The following is a 22,593-nucleotide window of genomic DNA, read 5'->3' as shown; positions in this document are numbered from 1 at the left end:
TACCCTTTCTTTTTAAAAGAGTTTAAATGTCTCACACATACTACAGTGCCTGCTTCATGCCCCAGTGTAACCCATACAACAGGATTATCTATGTCCCAATAAAAAAAGCAGTGTCTTTTTAAACTAGGGCAGCAATTGTTAAGAAAATGCAGTAAGTACCTCTTTAGAAGTTCCTAACTGCTTTAAAGCCACCACTACCCAACTGCAAGGAATGACGTGGAATACGGCTATACCCCAAAACTTGCTTGTAGATGAAATCAAAATTTTTCTTCAGACACCAAAACTTCACCTCCTCCATGCACCAAAGGCAAAGAGAATGACTGGGGGTTGTGGGTAAGGGAGTGATACTTAACAGTTCTAACTGTGGTGCTCTTTGCCTCCTCCTGCTGGCCAGGAGTGATATTCCCAACAGTAATTACTCAAGCCGTGGACTCACCATATCTTAGAAAGGAAATACTATGCAAAAAAGTATTACATTTACAGAATGTTGGTAAAATGTACATGTTTCTTTTTGTATATATTGTTGGAGTAGTAAGAGGGAATAAGTCATTCATATACCAGGAAAAAAAAAAAAAAAAAAAAGCAATCATCTTATTATTTACTCATTTTACACTTACTGACTCATTAGATCTGCTCCAGATTTTGAAATTGGTCCATCAGTTTCTTCATCAGTAGCAGAATCCAGACCGTGCTCACCTATGATTCAACACATTTGAAATATGTAAATGAACGAACCACGTCAGGCATAAAAAGAAAAAAAAAAAAAAAAAAGGTAATGAGTTGAGTAAATATGATGTTTAAAAGGGTGAATATTTTTAGGTGGGAGAGTGAGAAAAAGAGAGAGAAGTTGACTGTACCTTAATGATTGCAAGTGCAGAAGTAATGGAGTGATTTTATATAGTTTTCACTTTTTAAAGATTAAAGGGACATTATACACTCATTTTTTTCTTTGCATAAATGTTTTGTAGATGATCTATTTATATAGCCCATGAAGTTTTATTTTTAAAAAATGTATAGTTTTGCTTATTTTTAAATAACATTACTCTGATTTTCAGACTCCTAACGAAGCCCCAAAGTTTTATTTGAATACCGTCAGCTACCTTCTCCTGCTTGCTTCTGTTTGTGTAAAGGGCCTTTTCATATGCAAAAGAAGGGGGAGGGGGAGGATCTTATTTCCCACTTGCAGTGGGCTTTCCAGCTACATTTTCAACAGAGCTAAACTGGGAGCTTCTAAGTAAGTTTTTAAACAGTTCTATACTAGATTTTTATATCAGTATCTGTGCATCTTATTCTTTATAGTAGTGTCTATTACATGCAGTTATATGAAAATGAGTGTATACTGTCCCTTTAAAGTAGGAAACAGGATGTTGTGTTATCAAAGAAGAGGTTTTAGTGGCAGAGAAATAGAAGTATAAATTAGGGCTTCATAAGTCACTAGTCAGAACTTATGAGTGAGGCTAAAAGAATATTTATACATTAGAGTATAGTCCTAATTTTGACATTAATATAAATAGCATTTGGTTAAAAATTAAGTTTCTAAAAAAAAAAAAAAAAAAAAAAAAACCAGCATTTAAAAATTGGATTGTTCAAATAACAGATTCCGAATTTACAAAAGCAGCATTTTATAGATAGTAGTAGATACTAGGAAGAGTCTATTTGAGAAGAGAGTTATCAAAGCATAAGAGAGAATATATATTTAATTTTAGGGATGTGCAATACGGAAAAATATATCACAATTTTTTATGAAATAGTAACATAAAATTTATCAAAAAAATTACTATTTTCCCTGCCTGAAAGGCATTATCTTCTCTGAATGTGTCTGGTTTGTTTTTTTCCTGTTCTAAAATGCAAATAATAGTCTATATTTATTTAAGACAAGAATTACCTTTCTGATTACAGTACTATACTATCTTTCTGAGGGTACCATGTATGAAACAGTATTAAACATTATATAAAACTACCTTTAGGTTGCATGTATAAGCTGTATGACGACATGTAAATACTGCCTAAGCAACATGATATTTTTGTTTATACTTGTGCTATTTCCCTCTCTAAACTGTCCCATTTTATAGATGCAAATATTCCAAATCCAAACTTTTTCCCGTCCCAAGCAGTTTGGATAAAGGGTTTTCTACGTGTTTATTGTTTAAAATGGAGAGGGATTTTTCATCTGAAAGGGGGGTGGGGGGGATGACATTTTTGTAACAAATTTGTGATTCTGAGTTATGTTCCTTTTGGATGGGACACATTTCTGGAATGTGCTTCGTTAATTTGGCTCTGTTAGATTCTTGGTGCCAAATGAGAACTGTTTAGACTGGCCTTGCAAGCCATGGATTTAACTTGTATGGCTGGCTTTGTTGTGCACCATTATTATAACCCCCCCCCCCATTTGTTAATGTTAGAGCTGACTAATACATTATAAACAAGCTCTGCCATAGGGGAGTGCTGCCTTCTACACTATAGCACTTGACTATTATACTTTGCATTTAAAAAAGGGACAGTAATGTAAAATTTGTTTTTCCAATGACTTGTTATACCAGCTGCAGAGATTAAATTGTATTGGAAACCGAACCGTTACATATAATCTGGTATATATTAAATACAGTAGCCGTTTCTGCTTATTGAAACCACAACCAAATAAAATGGTTTGAGCTAGCTGGGAAAGCAGACTGCATTATCTTATCTATATAATTATTTACACAAGCCCCCTCTATTTCTTTTATTACTGTTTACTCAAATGCCAATACTAAGAGAGAACATTGAAAATTAACATTTAGTACCTGTCACAGACACCAACTGGGAGCATTATTTTTTATCCAATCCTTCTTGTTTACATGGATATATTTGTAACCAGAATTTAAAAGGGACAGTCTACAATATAATTGTTATTGTTTTAAAATATAGATAATCCCTTTATTACCCATTCCCCAGTTTTGCATAACCAACACAGTTATATTAATATACTTTTTACCTCTGTGATTACCTTGTATCTAAGAACCTTCTTCCAGCCCCCGATTACATGACTGACTGTTTATTATCTACTAGTCCTAAAGCCTGTGTACACGGGCCATTTTTTGCAGTACAGCGGTCCCAACCCTTGCTCTCCCTCTATCCCCCCTCTCTTTTGCCGTCTCTCTCTTTTGCCGTCTCTCTCCCCCCTCTCTCTTTTGCCGTCTCTCTCCCCCCTCTCTCTTTTGCCGTCTCTCTCCCCCCTCTCTCTCTTTTGCCGTCTCTCTCCCCCCTCTCTCTCTTTTGCCGTCTCTCTCCCCCCCTCTCTCTCTTTTGCCGTCTCTCTCCCCCCCTCTCTCTCTTTTGCCGTCTCCCCCCCCCTCTCTCTCTTTTGCCGTCTCTCCCCCCCCTCTCTCTTTTGCCGTCTCTCTCTCCCCTCTCTCTTTTGCCGTCTCTCTCTCCCCCCTCTCTTTTGCCGTCTCTCTCTCCCCCCTCTCTTTTGCCGTCTCTCTCCCCTCTCTCTCTCTCTTTTGCCGTCTCTCCCCCCCCTCTCTCTTTTGCCGTCTCTCTCCCCCTCTCTCTTTTGCCGTCTCTCTCTCCCCTCTCTCTTTTGCCGTCTCTCTCTCCCCTCTCTCTTTTGCCGTCTCTCTCTCCCCTCTCTCTTTTGCCGTCTCTCTCTCCCCTCTCTCTTTTGCCGTCTCTCTCTCCCCTCTCTCTTTTGCCGTCTCTCTCTCCCCTCTCTCTTTTGCCGTCTCTCTCTCCCCTCTCTCTTTTGCCGTCTCTCTCTCCCCTCTCTCTTTTGCCGTCTCTCTCTCCCCTCTCTCTTTTGCCGTCTCTCTCTCCCCCTCTTTCTTTTGCCGTCTCTCTCTCCCTCTCTCTCTTTTGCCGTCTCTCTCTCCCTCTCTCTCTTTTGCCGTCTCTCTCTCTCTCCCCCTCTCTTTTGCCGTCTCTCTCTCTCCCCCTCTCTTTTGCCGTCTCTCTCTCTCCCCCTCTCTCTTTTGCCGTCTCTCTCTCCCCCTCTCTCTTTTGCCGTCTCTCTCTCTCTCCCCCTCTCTTTTGCCGTCTCTCTCCCCCCCCCTCTCTCTCCCCCCCCCCCCTCTCTCTCTCCCCCTCTCTCTCCCCCCCCCCCTCTCTCTCCCTCCCCCCCCCTCTCTCTCCCTCCCCCCCCCCCTCTCTCCCCCTCCCCCCCCCTCTCTCTCTCCCTCCCCCCCCCCTCTCTCCCCCCCCTCTCTCTCCCCCCCCCCCCTCTCCCCCCCTCTCTCCCCCCCCCTCCCTCTCTCCCCCCTCTCTCCCCCCCCCCTCTCTCTCCCCCCCCCTCTCTCTCTCTCCCCCCCCCTCTCCCCCTCTCTCCCCCTCTCCTCTCTCTCTCCCCCCCCTCCTCTCCCTCCCCCCCCCCTCTCTCTCTCTCCCCCCCTCTCCCTCTCCCCCTCTCTCTTTTGCCGTCTCTCTCTCCCCCCCTCTTTTTGCCGTCTCTCTCTCCCTCTCTCTCTTTTGCCGTCTCTCTCTCCCCCTCTCTCTTGCCGTCTCTCTCTCTCTCTCCCCCTCTCTTTGCCGTCTCTCTCTCCCCCTCTCTCTTTTGCCGTCTCTCTCTCCCCCCCTCTCTTTTGCCGTCTCTCTCCTCTCCCCCTCTCTCTTTTGCCGTCTCTCTCCCCCCCTCTCTTTTGCCGTCTCTCTCCCCCCCCCCTCTCTCTCTCCCCCCCCCTCTCTCTCCCTCTCCCCTCTCTCCCCTCTCCTCCCCCCCCCCTCTCTCTCCCTCCCCCCCCCCTCTCTCTCCCTCCCCCCCCCCCCTCTCTCCCCCCCCTCTCTCTCCCCCCCCCCTCTCTCCCTCCCACCCCCCCTCTCTCTCCCCCCCCCCCCCTCTCCCCCCCCCTCTCCCTCTCCCCCCCCCCTCTCTCTCTCTCCCCCCCCCTCTCTCCCCCTCTCTCCCCCTCTCCTCTCTCTCTCTCCCCCCCCCTCTCTCTCCCTCCCCCCCCCCCCCCCCTCTCTCTCTCCCTCTTTCTCTCTCCCCCTCTCTCTTTTGCCGTCTCTCTCTCCCCCTCTTTCTTTTGCCGTCTCTCTCTCCCTCTCTCTCTTTTGCCGTCTCTCTCTCCCCCTCTCTCTTTTGCCGTCTCTCTCTCCCCCTCTCTCTTTTGCCGTCTCTCTCTCCCCCTCTCTCTTTTGCCGTCTCTCTCTCCCCCTCTCTCTTTTGCCGTCTCTCTCTCCCCCTCTCTCTTTTGCCGTCTCTCTCTCCCCCTCTCTCTTTTGCCGTCTCTCTCTCCCCCTCTCTCTTTTGCCGTCTCTCTCCCCCCCCCCCTCTCTCTCTCCCCCCCCCCCCTCTCTCCCCCCCCCCTCTCTCCCCCCCTCTCCCCCTCCCTCTCTCCCCCCCCTCTCTCCCCCCCCCCCATAATTAACAAAAGCATAATAAAAAGACAATTCAATGACACTCTAAATTTCACAAAAGCAGTAGATTTTTTTTGTTGTAAATGTATTTCTTCTCAGATTTGTCAGTCCCCTGTATTATGTGACAGACATCAGCCAATCACAGACTAGTATACGTATACCCTGTGAGCTTTTGCACATGCTCAGTTGGAGCTGGTGCTTCAAAAAAAAAAAAAGTGTGAATATAAAAAGGATTGTGCAAAATGTGATAATGGAAGTGAGTTGGAAAGATTCTTAAAATTGTGTGCTCTGCCTCAATCATGAAAGTTTAATTTGACTTGAGTGTCCCTTTAAGTATCAGAAAGGGATGCAATAATAGAGGTAACTCCACTAGAGAGTCTGCTCTTTATGGCACATGCGAAAGAGAATCACCCAGATGTAGTTTACTTGCAAAGAGTTGTGGGCGTATATTGTACCATCTTTCATAGCTAATGCATAATTTAGGGTATTAAGCTTAAAGGGACATTAAACCCAACATTTTTCTTTCATGATTCAGATAGATTATACATTTTTAAACAACTTTCCAATCTACTTCAGTTATCACGTTTGCTTCATTCTCTTGGTATATTTTATTGAAGAAGCAGCAAAGCACTTCAGGGAGCTAGCTGCACACATTTGTAAGCCAATTCAATTGGGCATACAAGTTCATCCACCAATCAGCAGCTAGCTCCAAGCTCCTGAGCCTATCTAGATATGCGTTTCAACAAAGGATACAAAGAGAATGAAGCCAATTAGATAATAGAAGTAAATTGGAAAGTTGTTTAAAATAGTATGCTCTATCTGAACCGTAAAAGAACAAATTTTGAGTTTCATGTCCCTTTAAGAGAAAAAAAAATGTTTAAATCAGACTTGTTTAAGATCATGCAAATATATATAGGATCATCACATTTTGTACTGAATGCAATGCTAAAAATGTTATATTGTGAAAACAAAAGTGTGCATATCTACCTGTACATAACAATAAACACCTTTTTTATTATTATTTTCTTACACAGAAACACTACTCTTAAGGTTTCCAAAAATAGTCTGCAGATACCCGCTTGTATTTCAGCTATATATAGGATTGTTAATTATCTTCTATGCAAGCGTTTTTATCTCTGCTTTAAGTTTTTGTTAAAGTATTATTGGGAATACAGTAATAATAATAATAATAATAATAATAATAATATGGCAGAAACTCAATTCACAAACAGAAAAAGGGGCTTCTCTAAATGCACTAAACACAAAAACACACAGTTTAACAAGATGTTTGTCATGAAAGTAAACTGCTACTGCAACCTATACAAAATGTTATAGAAAATATTATTGAGATGAATAAACAGTGGGAGCCAGGTGATTAACATTGTTACCCTCGAGAATGTTCAACAGCTTCTTCTCTGACATTTGCTCCAGTTGCTCCAAACAAAGCTTCTTGATGTCATCACTAGAGTAGCCCTAAAGTGCGAACAGCATTAAAAACAATTTATGTTGTTGCTAAAAAGTGATAGGTTAAAAAGTAGAAGTCTTATTTAACCCTTTAAGGACACAGCTTTCAGTTTGCTCAATTGTTTTATGACGGAAAAATTCTGTCATATGTCCTTAAGAGGTTAAAAAAAAAAATTAAAAAAAAAATAATAATAATAATAATAATAATAATAATAATAATAACAGCAATCATGGTTATCTCTTAAGTCAAATAAAGGATGTATTTTTTTGCTTAAAGGGCCACTAAACCCAAAATCTTTCTTTCATGATTCAGATAGAGAATAGAAATTTAAGCAACATTACAATTTACTTCTATTATTTATTTTGCTTCATTTTTTAGATATCCTTAGTTGAAGAAAAAGCAATGCACATGGTGAGCCAATCACACGAGGCTTCTATGTGCAGCAACCAATCAGCAGCTACTGAGCATATCTAGATATGCTTTTCAGCTAAGAATATCAAGAGAATAAAACAAATTAGATAATAGAAGTAAATTAGAAAGATGTTTAAAATTGCATTATCTTTCTAAATCATGAAAGAAAAAAATGTGGGTCTCATGTCCCTTTAAACCTATATTTTGTAGATAAAAAGAACATACAACAGCTTCCTAACTACTTCTGAGCTCTCTATCATACCTGCCAACTGCTGCAGCAGTGCATGGACTTCAAAGGAATGGGATTCAGACAGAACACATCATTTAAAAAAAAAAAAAAAAGTTTCACCATATACTTCTATTATCAAATATGCTTCATTCTCACGATATTCTATGTTGAAAAGATACCATAGGTAGGCATCTAGAGCACTACATGACAGGAAATAGTGCTGCTATCTAGTGCTGTTGCAAATGGATAACATTCTTGCAAAACCGATGCCATATAATGCTCCGGAAATAGGCAGGCTCCTAAGCCTACGTCCCTGCTTTTCAACAAAAGATACCAAGAGAATGAAGAAAATTTGATAATAGAAGTAAATTAAAAAGTTGTTTCAAATTGTATTTTGGGTTTCATATCCCTTTGGGTATGCGTTGTACCCCTTTACAGAAGTTAATACATAGAGTGATATATAATTGCACTACTGTTTGACTAACACGTCAGAGCATTTTGTTTTGTACGGTTACTTTCCTACATCTTCACGCAAATGACGATTATTTCACTTAACGATGAAGGTATTGGCAGTTTTATTAAAAAAAATTGACAGGAAAAATTCCACTATTTGTTGACATACAGTGAACATATTATACACTTACATGGTATTACATATTTTCTTATATACCTTTATATTACTTTATTATAAACACCTTAGTAATATTTTATGTCCATATTGTTTTATGACACTATATTTAACTGATTTAAAATTTCCAATACATATATAAAAAAATATGCATAATAATTTATATTTATTTATTGACATCAGTGTTCCCTCTCTGTCTTGCACAGGCAGCACATCAAGCCGTGCAACACAAGAGGGATGTGAAAGTTTATTTGTTATATATACATGCATATACATACAGTGGATATAAAGTCTACACACCCCTGTTAAAATGGCAAGTTTCTGTGATGTAAACAAAATGAGTCAAAGATAAATCATTTCAGAACTTTCTCTACCTTTAATGTGACCTATAAACTACTCAACTCAATTGAAAAACAAACTGAAATCTTTAAGGTGGAGGGAAGTAAACAAAAAAAAAACTAAAATAATGTGGTTGCAATAACTGGGGATGTAGCTGTGTTCAGAATTAAGCAATCACATTCAAAACCATGTTAAATGAGAGTCATCACACACCTGTCATCATTTAAAGTGCCTCTGATTAACCCTGAATAAAGTTCAGCTGTTCTAGTAGGTCTTTCCTGATATTTTCTTAGTCGCGCCCTACACAAAAGCCATGGTCCGCAGAGAGCTTCCAAAGCATCAGAGGGATCTCATTGTTAAAAGGTATCAGTCAGGAGAAGGGTACAAAATAATTTCCAAGGCATTAGATATACCATGGGACACAGTTAAGACAGTCATTATCAAGTGGAGAACATATGGCACAACAATGACATTACCTAGACCTGGATGTCCCTCCAAAACTGATGAAAAGACGAGAAGAAAACTGGTCTGGGAGGCTACCAAGAGACCTACAGCAACATTAAAGGAGCTGCAGGAATATCTGGCAAATACTGGCTGTGTAGTACATGTGACAACAATCTCCCGTATTCTTTTTATGTTTGGGCTTTGGGGTAGACGACACGACGGAAGCCTTTTCTTAAGAAAAACATCCAAGCCCAGCTAAATTTAGCAAAAACACACCTGAAGTCTCCCAAAAGCATGTGAGAAAAGGTGTTATGGTCTGATGAAACCAAGGTTGAACTTTTTGGCAATAATTCCAAAAGATATGTTTGGCGCAAAAACACTGCATATCACCAAAAGAACACCATACCCACAGTGAAGCATGGTGGTGGTAGCATCATGCTTTGGGTCTGTTTTTTTTTAGCTGGAACTGGGGCCTTATTCAAGGTAGAGGGAATTATGAACAGTTCCAAATACCAGTCAATATTGGCACAAAACCTTCAGGCTTCTGCTAGAAAGCTGAACATGAAGAGGAACTTCATCTTTCAGCATGACGACGCAAAGCATACACCCCAATCAACAAAGGAATGGCTTCACCAGAAGATTAAAGTTTTGGAATGGCCCAGCCAGAGCCCAGACCTGAATCTAATTGAAAATCTGTGGGGTGATCTGAAGAGAACTGTGCACAGGAGATGCCCTCGCATTCTGACAGATTTAGAGTGTTTTTGCAAAGAAGAGTGGGCAATTCTTGCCAAGTCAACATGTGCCATGCTGATAAACTCATACCCAAAAAGACTGAGTGCTGTAATAAAATCAAAAGGTGCTCCAACAAAGTATTAGTTTAAGGGTGTGCACACTTATGCAACCATATATATATATTTTTTTTTCCCTTCACCTAAAATATTTCAGTTTGTTTTTCAATTGAGTTGCATAGTTTATAGGTCACAGTAAAGGTGGAAAAAGTTCTGAAATGATTTCTTTGTCTCATTTTTTTACATCACAGAAACCGGCCATTTTAACAGGGATGTGTAGACTTTTTAGATTTTTTATATATTATTATTATTTACACACACAGAGTTAAAAAATGTTTAGATACGTTGTACTCTATACTCTACACACACAAGCGGTATGAAGCCCGCACACAGAAGAAAATAATTGCGCACACACACACAAAAAAAAAAAAAAAAAAAAATATAGAGGGAACATTGATTGACACACATACATCATTTTCATCAGGGAAATACTACTACCTTTAGTAGGTCTGGTAGCATTTTCTGAAGCTTCTTCTCTCCTACAACCCTAAAGCATTGCTGAAGCATTTCCTCTTTGGAAGAAATATAAAAGCTTATGGGTTTAAGAGGGACATTAAGATCAAGTCCCCCCTCCTCGATATCACTAGGCTCTTCAGCTTCATCATCCTTATTCACAACAGGTGGAGGAGGAGACAAGGCTTCCTAAAAATAAAAAACGCATCTCTAGTTCATATATCAATTACGAAACAGAAAACAAAGTCTAACATTATTTATGCAGAATTAATCACAATTAACATGTCACATGTTATTATAACTAAGAGAAATGCAATGCCAATGGGTCTGCAGCTCCTGTCAACCCTAACCCCATATGGGATCTCAGACCAGACCCCATAATTTACGGTCCCTGTGAGTTATAAGTCAGTCTAGGACCCCAGATCAGGCTGTTTTCCCTCTAGCCCCAATCAGTTATATGCCCATATGGGACCTCAGATTAAATCTGTTGTCTGCAGCACTGTCAGTTATATGCATATTTTGTATGTCTAGAACCACTTAGTTTAGTGTTCAGGTATTACATTAGTTTTACTAGGCAGTTAAATACCACACAACGGAATGCACTGAATGCAGGGTGAAACGCATCAAATATGTAAAGGAAAACGATGTACCACGTAAATTAATTTAATATTTTAGAATATGGAAGCCAAAAATATTTTTCAGTGCTGATTAGCAGCAACTGTCAACCAATAAGATGCTTCAAAGCACCATCATAAATTAACCATTTGTGTTCCTTTACATTTTAACACCTACTCTTGAAAAATTCTAATCCTTGAACCAAAAAATCTCTAGAATTTAGTTTCATTATTCATTTACGAGTCAAGTGATGTTATACATATTTATAATTAGGCTCCACTGTATAAAATAGTCATGTAGAAAGGTTTTTACAGAATGCCACTAAGATAACTGACCGGATCTCTCTGTTCTGTGTTTCTTTTCTTCCTGTCCCCCTGTAATTCAGTTTCGGAAGGCTCAGATCTCCTCTTCTTCTTTTTCTCTTTAGAGCTTTTCTTACCTCCAGTCATTGCAGCTGAACAAAACGGTATGTTAGCTAAAAACAAACAGACGTCTATAGACTCTATACGCTTCAGATACTCAACATGTCCCCAGGAGATTTCACTCACACCTGCGGCTGTTCTTCGGGGGATCACTAGATCAAAATAAACCCAATTTGCCCATGTTATCAACACAACAGGTAGTAGGGCGCTAACCAATGAAAGCCCATGCAATTACAGATCTTGCAGCCTATCAAATAGCTATCCGGGCGTCGCGATTTGTATACGTAATAAAGTTGAAGCCATAGGCAGTGAGGGCATATGCATATCTCGTTGTTGTGAGAATGTTTAACAATTAGGGCACGTTACTGTTGCTGTGCGTCGGGTTCTTAGTGTCACAGCACACGGTATACGTACTACAGTTAGATAATACCAAATGGGGTGGGGGATCCACTGCTGCGTGGTTTTATCACATTCGTGTATTAAATCTTACAGTTTTGAGACATTGCATAATTTCTTTTTTTCCAACCAAACGTCAATTTAAAAAAATAAAAGTTATATATATATCTTTTTTTTTCCCCTTTCTTTTTTAAATGAGAAGCCTCTGCATTACTTGTTAAACTATTTAATGGGTGTTTTAAAAAACACATTTGTTGGCCCTTAAAAGTAAAATAAATGTATATATACACACTTCAGAGCAAAATAATACTTATAATTTAATAGCCCTCCATTTAAAACCAGTAACAGAACATCAATAACTGCAGAAGAAGAAGGGACATAAAGACATGATGCTGAAGTTAGCTCCCTATTCGGCCAGCTTCTTATTCGAATGCTGAAGTTAGCTACTTATTCGGCCAGCTTCTTATTCGAATGCTGAAGTTAGCTACTTATTCGGCCAGCTTCTTATTCGAATGCTGAAGTTAGCTACTTATTCGGCCAGCTTCTTATTCGAAGATTCAAGTTAGCTTACTATTCACCCAGCATCCTATTCTAGTTAGCTTCTTATTAATGAAATAAATGATTTATTAAACAACAATTAGCAAAGTTAATATGATATTAATCATTAAATTTGGCACCAAAGGTGGCACCATATTTTTCATTAATTTCAATAGGGAAATTCTGAATAAGATAACAAGCTTTTAAGCTTGGCTCACTCACATTTTACTTGTTTTATACTAATTGGGCATCCCTCTATATAAAAAGAATCAATCTAGCCCGAGCCAAATTATATTGATCATGTAATATGGCATCAAACCTGGTACCCTCATTTCAATGCATTTCAATGTATAAGTAACCAAGCTTTTAATCTATGAAAACCATCTTGGCTCATTCACATTTGGATTGTTTTATGCTAATTTGGCATCCCTCTATCTAAAAAAAATCAATGTAGCCTGAGCCAAATGATATTGATCATATAATATGGCACCAAAGCTGGCACCCTAGTATCCATGCATTTCAATGGGATATTGTGAATAAGTAACCAAGTATTTACTTTATTAAAACCATCTTGGATCGCTCACATTTTACTTGTTTTATACTAATTGGACATTCCTCTATAGAAAAAGAATCAATCTAGCCTGAGCCAAATGATATTGATCATGTAATATGGCACCAAACCTGGTACCCTCATTTCAATGGGAGATTTTGAATAAGTAACCAAGCTTTTAATCTATGAAAAACATATTGGCTCACTCACATTTTACTTGTTTTATACTAATTGGACATTCCTCTATATAAAAAGATTGAATCTAGCCTGAGCCAAATGATATTGATCATGTAATATGGCACCAAACCTGCTACCCTAATTTCAATGCATTTCAATAGGCAATTCTGAATAAGTAACCAAGCTTTTAATCTATGAAAACCATCTTGGCTCACTCAAAATTGGCCTGTTTTATGCTAATGGGCATCCCTCTATATAAAAAGAATCAATCTAGCCTGAGCCAAATTATATTGATCATGTAATATGGCGCCAAACCTTTTACCCTAATTCCAATGCATTTCAATGGGAGATTTTGAATAAGTAACCAAGCTTTTAATCTATGAAAACCATCTTGGCTCACTCACATTTGGTTTGTTTTATACTAATTGGGCATCCCTCTCTATAAAAAGAATCAATCTAGCCTGAGCCAAATGATATTGATCATGTAATATGGCACCAAACCTGATACCCTCATTTCAATGCATTTCAATGGGAAATTTTGAATAAGTAACCAAGATTTTAATCTATGAAAACCATCTTGGCTCACTCACATTTGGCTTGTTTCATACTAATTGGGCATCCCTCTATCTAAAAAGAATCAATCTAGCCTGAGCCAAATTATACTGATCATGTTATATCGCACCAAACCTGGTACCCTAATTTCAATGCATTTCAATGGGAGATTTTGAATCAGTAACCAAGCATTTACTCTATGGAAACCACCTTGGCTCACTCACATTTGGCTTGTTTTATGCTAATTGGGCATCTCTCTATCTAAAAAGAATCAATCTAGCCTGAGCCAAATGATATTGATCATGTAATATGGCACCAAACCTAGTGCCCTCATTTCAATGGGAGATTTTGAATAAGTAACCAAGCTTTTAATCTATGAAAACCACCTTGGCTCACTCACATTTGGCTTGTTTTATGCTAATTGGACATCCCTCTATATAAAAAGAATCAATCTAGCCTGAGCCAAATGATATTGATCATGTAATATGGCACCAAACGTGGTACCCTAATTTCAATGCATTTCAATTGGAGATTTTGAATAAGTAACCAAGCTTTTAATCTATGAAAACCATCTTGGCTCACTCAGATTTGGCTTGTTTTATACTAATTGGGCATTCCTCTATATAAAAAGATTGAATCTAGCCTGAGCCAAATGATATTGATCATGTAATATGGCACCAAACCTGGTACCCTAATTCCTAATACATTTCAATAGGCAATTCTGAATAAGTAACCAAGCTTTTAATCTATGAAAACCATCTTGGCTCACTCACATTTGGCTTGTTTTATGCTAATTGGGCATCCCTCTATATAAAAAGAATCAATCTAGCCTGAGCCAAATTATATTGATCATATAATATTGCATCAAAGCTGGCACCCTAGCATCCATGTATTTTAATGGGAAATTGTGAATAAGTAACCAAGCATTTGCTCTAATAAAACCACATTGGCTCACTCACATTTGGCTTGTTTAATACTAATTGGGCATCCCTCTATCTAAAAATAATCAATCTAGCCTGAGCCAAATGATATTGATCATGTAATATGGCACCAAACCTGATACCCTCATTTCAATGCATTTCAATGGGAAATTTTGAATAAGTAACCAAGATTTTAATCTATGAAAACCATCTTGGCTCACTCACATTTGGCTTGTTTCATACTAATTGGGCATCCCTCTATCTAAAAAGAATCAATCTAGCCTGAGCCAAATTATACTGATCATGTTATATCACACCAAACCTGGTACCCTAATTTCAATGCATTTCAATGGGAGATTTTGAATCAGTAACCAAGCATTTACTCTATGGAAACCACCTTGGCTCACTCACATTTGGCTTGTTTTATGCTAATTGGGCATCTCTCTATCTAAAAAGAATCAATCTAGCCTGAGCCAAATGATATTGATCATGTAATATGGCACCAAACCTAGTGCCCTCATTTCAATGGGAGATTTTGAATAAGTAACCAAGCTTTTAATCTATGAAAACCACCTTGGCTCACTCACATTTGGCTTGTTTTATGCTAATTGGACATCCCTCTATATAAAAAGAATCAATCTAGCCTGAGCCAAATGATATTGATCATGTAATATGGCACCAAACGTGGTACCCTAATTTCAATGCATTTCAATTGGAGATTTTGAATAAGTAACCAAGCTTTTAATCTATGAAAACCATCTTGGCTCACTCAGATTTGGCTTGTTTTATACTAATTGGGCATTCCTCTATATAAAAAGATTGAATCTAGCCTGAGCCAAATGATATTGATCATGTAATATGGCACCAAACCTGGTACCCTAATTCCAATACATTTCAATAGGCAATTCTGAATAAGTAACCAAGCTTTTAATCTATGAAAACCATCTTGGCTCACTCACATTTGGCTTGTTTTATGCTAATTGGGCATCCCTCTATATAAAAAGAATCAATCTAGCCTGAGCCAAATTATATTGATCATATAATATTGCATCAAAGCTGGCACCCTAGCATCCATGTATTTCAATGGGAAATTGTGAATAAGTAACCAAGCATTTGCTCTAATAAAACCATCTTGGCTCACTCACATTTGGCTTGTTTAATACTAATTGGGCATCCCTCTATCTAAAAATAATCAATCTAGCCTGAGCCAAATTATATTGATCATGTAATATGGCACCAAACCTGGTACCCTAATTTCAATGCATTTCAATGGGAGATTTTGAATAAGTAACCAAGCATTTACTCTATGAAAACCATCTTAGCTCACTCACATTTGGCTTGTTTTATGCTAATTGGGCATCCCTCTATATAAAAATAATCAATCTAGCCTGAGCCAAATGATATTGATCATGTAATATAGCACCAAACCTGGTACCCTAATTCCAATGCATTTCAATGGGCAATTCTGAATAAGTAACTAAGCTTTTAATCTATGAAAACCAGCTTGGCTCACTCACATTTGGCTTTGTTATGCTAATTGGACATCTCTCTATCTAAAAAGAATCAATCTAGCCTGAGCCAAATGATATTGATCATGTAATATGGCACCAAACATGGTACCCTAATTCAAATCCATTTGAAAGGGCAATTCTAAATAAGTAACTAAGCTTTTAATCTATGAAAAACATCTTGGCTCACTCACATTTGGCTTGTTTTATGCTAATTGGAAATCCCTCTATCTAAAAAGAATCAATCTAGCCTGAGCCAAATGATATTGATCATGTAATATTGCACCAAACCTGGTACCCTCATTTCAATGGGAGATTTTGAATAAGTAACCAAGCTTTTAATCTATGAAAACCATCTTGGTTCACTCACATTTTACTGGTTTTATACTAATTGGGCATCCCTCTATGTAAAAAGAATCAATCTAGCCTGAGCCAAATTATATTGATCATGTAATATGGCACTAAACCTGGTACCCTCATTTTAATGCATTTCAATGGGAGATTTTGAATAAGTAACCAAGCTTTTACTCTATGAAAACCATCTTGGTTCACTCACATTTGGCTTGTTTTATGTTAATTGGACATCCCTCTATCTAAAAAGAATCAATCTAGCCTGAGCCAAATGATATTGATCACGTAATATGGCACCAAACCTGGTACCCTAATTTCAATGCATTTCAATGGGAGATTTTGAATAAGTAACCAAGCATTTACTCTATGAAAACCATCTTGGCTCACTTACATTTTACTTGTTTTATACTAATTGGATATCCCTCTATCTTAAAAGAATCAATCTAGCCTGAGCCAAATGATATTGATCATGTAATATGGCACCAAACCTGGTACCCTCATTTCAATGTATTTCAAGGGCAGATTTTGAATCAGTAACCAAGCATTTACTCTATGAAAACCATCTTGGCTCATTCACATTTGGCTTGTTTTATGCTAATTGGACATCCCTCTATATAAAAAGATTGAATCTAGCCTGAGCCAAATTATATTGATCATGTAATATGGCACCAAACCTGGTACCCTAATTCCAATACATTTCAATAGGCAATTCTGAATAAGTAACCAAGCTTTTAATCTATGAAAACCATCTTGTCTCACTCACATTTGGCTTGTTTTATACTAATTGGGCATCCCTCTATATAAAAAAATTCAATGTAGCCTGAGCCAAATGATATTGATCATATAATATTGCATCAAAGCTGGCACCCTAACATCCATGTATTTCAATGGGAAATTGTGAATAAGTAACCAAGCATTTGCTCTATTAAAACCATCTTGGCTCACTCACATTTGACTTGTTTAATACTAACTGGACATCCCTCTATCTAAAAATAATCAATCTAGCCTGAGCCAAATGATATTGATCATGTAATATGGCACCAAACCTGGTACCCTAATTTCAATGCATTTCAATGGGAGATTTTGAATAAGTAACCAAGCATTTACTCTATGAAAACCATATTGGCTCACTTACATTTTACTTGTTTTATACTAATTGGGCATCCCTCTATAGAAAAAGAATCAATCTAGCCTGAGCCAAATGATATTGATCATGTAATATGGCACCAAACCTGGTACCCTAATTCCAATGCATTTCAAAGGGCAATTCTGAATAAGTAACCAAGCTTTTAATCTATGAAAAACATCTTGGCTCACTCACATTTGGCTTGTTTTATGCTAATTGGACATCCCTCTATCTAAAAAGAATCAATCTAGCCTGAGCCAAATGATATTGATCATGTAATATGGCACAAAACCTGGTACCCTCATTTCAATGCATTTCAATGGGAGATTTTGAATAAGTAACCAAGCTTTTCATCTATGAAAACCATCTTGGCTCACTCACATTTTACTGGTTTTATACTAATTGGGCATCCCTCTATGTAAAAAGAATCAATCTAGCCTGAGCCAAATGATATTGATCATGTAATATGGCACTAAACCTGGTACTCTCATTTCAATGCATTTCAATGGGAGATTTTGAATAAGTAACCAAGCTTTTAATCTATGAAACACATCTTGGCTCACTCACATTTCACTTGTTTTATGCTAATTGGATATCCCTCTATCTAAAAAGAATCAGTCTAGCCTGAGCCAAATGATATTGATCATGTAATATGGCACCAAACCTGGTACCCTCATTTCAATGTATTTCAATGGGAGATTTTGAATCAGTAACCAAGCATTTACTCTATGAAAACCATCTTGGCTCACTCACATTTGGCTTGTTTTATGCTAATTGGACATCCCTCTATATAAAAAGATTGAATCTAGCCTGAGCCAAATTATATTGATCACGTAATATGGCACCAAACCTGGTACCCTAATTCCAATACATTTCAAAAGGCAATTCTGAATAAGTAACCAAGTTTTTAATCTATGAAAAACATCTTATCTCACTCACATTTGGCTTGTTTTATACTAATTGGGCATCCCTCTATATAAAAAGAATCAATCTAGCCTGAGACAAATGATATTGATCATGTAACATGGCCCCAAACCTGGTACCCTCATTTCAATGCATTTCAATAGGATATTTTGAATAAGTAACCAAGCATTTACTCTATGAAAAACATCTTGGCTCACTCACTTTTTACTTGTTTTATACTAATTGGGCATCCCTCTATAGAAAAAGAATCAATCTAGCATGAGCCAAATTATATTGATCATGTAATATGGCACCAAACCTGGTACCCTAATTCCAATGCATTTCAATAGGCAATTCTGAATAAGTAACTAAACTTTTAATCTATGAAAACCAGCTTGGCTCACTCACATTTGGCTTTGTTATGCTAATTGGACATCTCTCTATCTAAAAAGAATCAATCTAGCCTGAGCCAAATGATATTGATCATGTAATATGGTACCAAACACGGTACCCTAATTCAAATGCATTTGAAAGGGCAATTCTGAATAAGTAACTAAGCTTTTAATCTATGAAAAACATCTTGGCTCACTCACATTTGGCTTGTTTTATGTTAATTGGACATCCCTCTATCTAAAAAGAATCAATCTAGCCTGAGCCAAATGATATTGATCATGTAATATGGCACCAAACCTGGTACCCTAATTTCAATGCATTTCAATGGGAGATTTTGAATAAGTAACCAAGCATTTACTCTATGAAAAACATCTTGGCTCACTCACTTTTTACTTGTTTTATACTAATTGGGCATCCCTCTATAGAAAAAGAATCAATCTAGCATGAGCCAAATTATATTGATCATGTAATATGGCACCAAACCTGGTACCCTAATTCCAATGCATTTCAATAGGCAATTCTGAATAAGTAACTAAACTTTTAATCTATGAAAACCAGCTTGGCTCACTCACATTTGGCTTTGTTATGCTAATTGGACATCTCTCTATCTAAAAAGAATCAATCTAGCCTGAGCCAAATGATATTGATCATGTAATATGGTACCAAACACGGTACCCTAATTCAAATGCATTTGAAAGGGCAATTCTGAATAAGTAACTAAGCTTTTAATCTATGAAAAACATCTTGGCTCACTCACATTTGGCTTGTTTTATGTTAATTGGACATCCCTCTATCTAAAAAGAATCAATCTAGCCTGAGCCAAATGATATTGATCATGTAATATGGCACCAAACCTGGTACCCTAATTTCAATGCATTTCAATGGGAGATTTTGAATAAGTAACCAAGCATTTACTCTATGAAAACCATCTTGGCTCACTTACATTTTACTTGTTTTATACTAATTGGGCATCCCTCTATATAAAAACAATCAATCTAGCCTGAGCCAAATGATATTGATCATGTAATATGGCACCAAACCTGGTACCCTAATTCCAATGCATTTCAAAGGGCAATTCTGAATAAGTAACCAAGCTTTTAATCTATGAAAACCATCTTGGCTCACTCACATTTTACTGGTTTTATACTAATTGGGCATCCCTCTATGTAAAATGAATCAATCTAGCCTGAGCCAAATTATATTGATCATGTAATATGGCACTAAACCTGGTACCCTCATTTTAATGCATTTCAATGGGAGATTTTGAATAAGTAACCAAGCTTTTAATCTATGAAAAACATCTTCGCTCACTCACATTTCGCTTGTTTTATGCTAATTGGATATCCCTCTATCTAAAAAGAATCAATCTAGCCTGAGCCAAATGATATTGATCATGTAATATGGCACCAAACCTGGTACCCTCATTTCAATGTATTTCAATGGCAGATTTTGAATCAGTAACCAAGCATTTACTCTATGAAAACCATCTTGGCTCACTCACATTTGGCTTGTTTTATGCTAATTGGACATCCCTCTATATAAAAAGATTGAATCTAGCCTGAGCCAAATGATATTGATCATGTAATATGGCACCAAACCTGGTACCCTAATTCCAATACATTTCAATAGGCAATTCTGAATAAGTAACCAAGTTTTTAATCTATGAAAACCACCTTGTCTCACTCACATTTGGCTTGTTTTATACTAATTGGGCATCCCTCTATATAAAAAGAATCAATCTAGCCTGAGACAAATGATATTGATCATGTAATATGGCCCCAAACCTGGTACCCTCATTTCAATGCATTTCAATAGGATATTTTGAATAAGTAACCAAGCATTTACTCTATGAAAACCATCTTGGCTCACTCACATTTGGCTTGTTTAATACTAATTGGGCATCCCTCTATATAAAAATAATCAATCTAGCCTGAGCCAAATGATATTGATCATGTAATATGGCACCAAACCTGGTACCCTAATTCCAATGCATTTCAATAGGCAATTCTGAATAAGTAACTAAACTTTTAATCTATGAAAACCAGCTTGGCTCACTCACATTTGGCTTTGTTATGCTAATTGGACATCTCTCTATCTAAAAAGAATCAATCTAGCCTGAGCCAAATGATATTGATCATGTAATATGGCACCAAACATGGTACCCTAATTCAAATGCATTTGAAAGGGCAATTCTGAATAAGTAACTAAGCTTTTAATCTATGAAAAACATCTTGGCTCACTCACATTTGGCTTGTTTTATGTTAATTGGACATCCCTCTATATAAAAAGATTGAATCTAGCCTGAGCCAAATGATATTGATCATGTAATATGGCACCAAACCTGGTACCCTAATTCCAATACATTTCAATAGGCAATTCTGAATAAGTAACCAAGCTTTTAATCTATGAAAACCATCTTGGCTCACTCACTTTTTACTTGTTTTATACTAATTGGGCATCCCTCTATATAAAAAGAATCAATCTAGCCCGAGCCAAATTATATTGATCATGTAATATGGCACCAAACCTGGTACCCTCATTTCAATGCATTTCAATGGGAGATTTTGAATACGTAACCAAGCTTTTAATCTATGAAAACCATCTTGACTCACTCACATTTGGCTTGTTTTATACTAATTTGGCATCCATCTATATAAAAAAAATTCAATGTAGCCTGAGCCAAATGATATTGATCATATAATATTGCATCAAAGCTGGCACCCTAGCATCCATGTATTTCAATGGGAAATTGTGAATAAGTAACCAAGCATTTACTCTATTAAAAACATCTTGGCTCACTCACATTTTACTTGTTTTATACTAATTGGATATCCCTCTATCTTAAAAGAATCAATCTAGCCTGAGCCAAATGATATTGATCATGTAATATGGCACCAAACCTGGTACCCTCATTTCAATGTATTTCAATGGCAGATTTTGAATCAGTAACCAAGCATTTACTCTATGAAAACCATCTTGGCTCACTCACATTTGGCTTGTTTTATGCTAATTGGACATCCCTCTATATAAAAAGATTGAATCTAGCCTGAGCCAAATTATATTGATCATGTAATATGGCACCAAACCTGGTACCCTAATTCCAATACATTTCAATAGGCAATTCTGAATAAGTAACCAAGCTTTTAATCTATGAAAACCATCTTGTCTCACTCACATTTGGCTTGTTTTATACTAATTGGGCATCCCTCTATATAAAAAAATTCAATGTAGCCTGAGCCAAATGATATTGATCATATAATATTGCATCAAAGCTGGCACCCTAACATCCATGTATTTCAATGGGAAATTGTGAATAAGTAATCAAGCATTTGCTCTATTAAAACCATCTTGGCTCACTCACATTTGACTTGTTTAATACTAATTGGGCATCCCTCTATCTAAAAATAATCAATCTAGCCTGAGCCAAATGATATTGATCATGTAATATGGCACCAAACCTGGTACCCTAATTTCAATGCATTTCAATGGGAGATTTTGAATAAGCAACCAAGCATTTACTCTATGAAAACCATATTGGCTCACTTACATTTTACTTGTTTTATACTAATTGGGCATCCCTCTATAGAAAAAGAATCAATCTAGCCTGAGCCAAATGATATTGATCATGTAATATGGCACCAAACCTGGTACCCTAATTCCAATGCATTTCAAAGGGCAATTCTGAATAAGTAACCAAGCTTTTAATCTATGAAAAACATCTTGGCTCACTCACATTTGGCTTGTTTTATGCTAATTGGACATCCCTCTATCTAAAAAGAATCAATCTAGCCTGAGCCAAATGATATTGATCATGTAATATGGCACCAAACCTGGTACCCTCATTTCAATGGGAGATTTTGAATAAGTAACCAAGCTTTTCATCTATGAAAACCATCTTGGCTCACTCACATTTTACTGGTTTTATACTAATTGGGCATCCCTCTATGTAAAAAGAATCAATCTAGCCTGAGCCAAATTATATTGATCATGTAATATGG

At 37.5% G+C, this 22,593-nt stretch overlaps 1 protein-coding gene across 1 annotated transcript in view; it reads right to left on the bottom strand.

The window, feature by feature from the left end:
* Positions 1 to 11,441, bottom strand: part of CAAP1 (caspase activity and apoptosis inhibitor 1) — a 56,751-nt gene extending 45,310 nt beyond the window's left edge. The window contains exons 1-4 of the mRNA XM_053702596.1: positions 11,096 to 11,441; positions 10,131 to 10,334; positions 6,717 to 6,801; positions 618 to 696 (exon numbers count right to left, since the gene is read on the bottom strand). Coding sequence (XP_053558571.1) covers positions 618 to 696; positions 6,717 to 6,801; positions 10,131 to 10,334; positions 11,096 to 11,209 — 482 coding nt within the window. The 5' untranslated portion in view covers positions 11,210 to 11,441. The remainder of the gene's footprint in view (positions 1 to 617; positions 697 to 6,716; positions 6,802 to 10,130; positions 10,335 to 11,095) is intronic.
* Positions 11,442 to 22,593: the final 11,152 nt, after the last annotated feature.

This window comes from Bombina bombina, chromosome 2 (genome assembly GCF_027579735.1).
Source record: "Bombina bombina isolate aBomBom1 chromosome 2, aBomBom1.pri, whole genome shotgun sequence".
NCBI lineage: Eukaryota > Metazoa > Chordata > Amphibia > Anura > Bombinatoridae > Bombina > Bombina bombina.
This window is presented reverse-complemented; position numbering and strand designations above follow the sequence as displayed.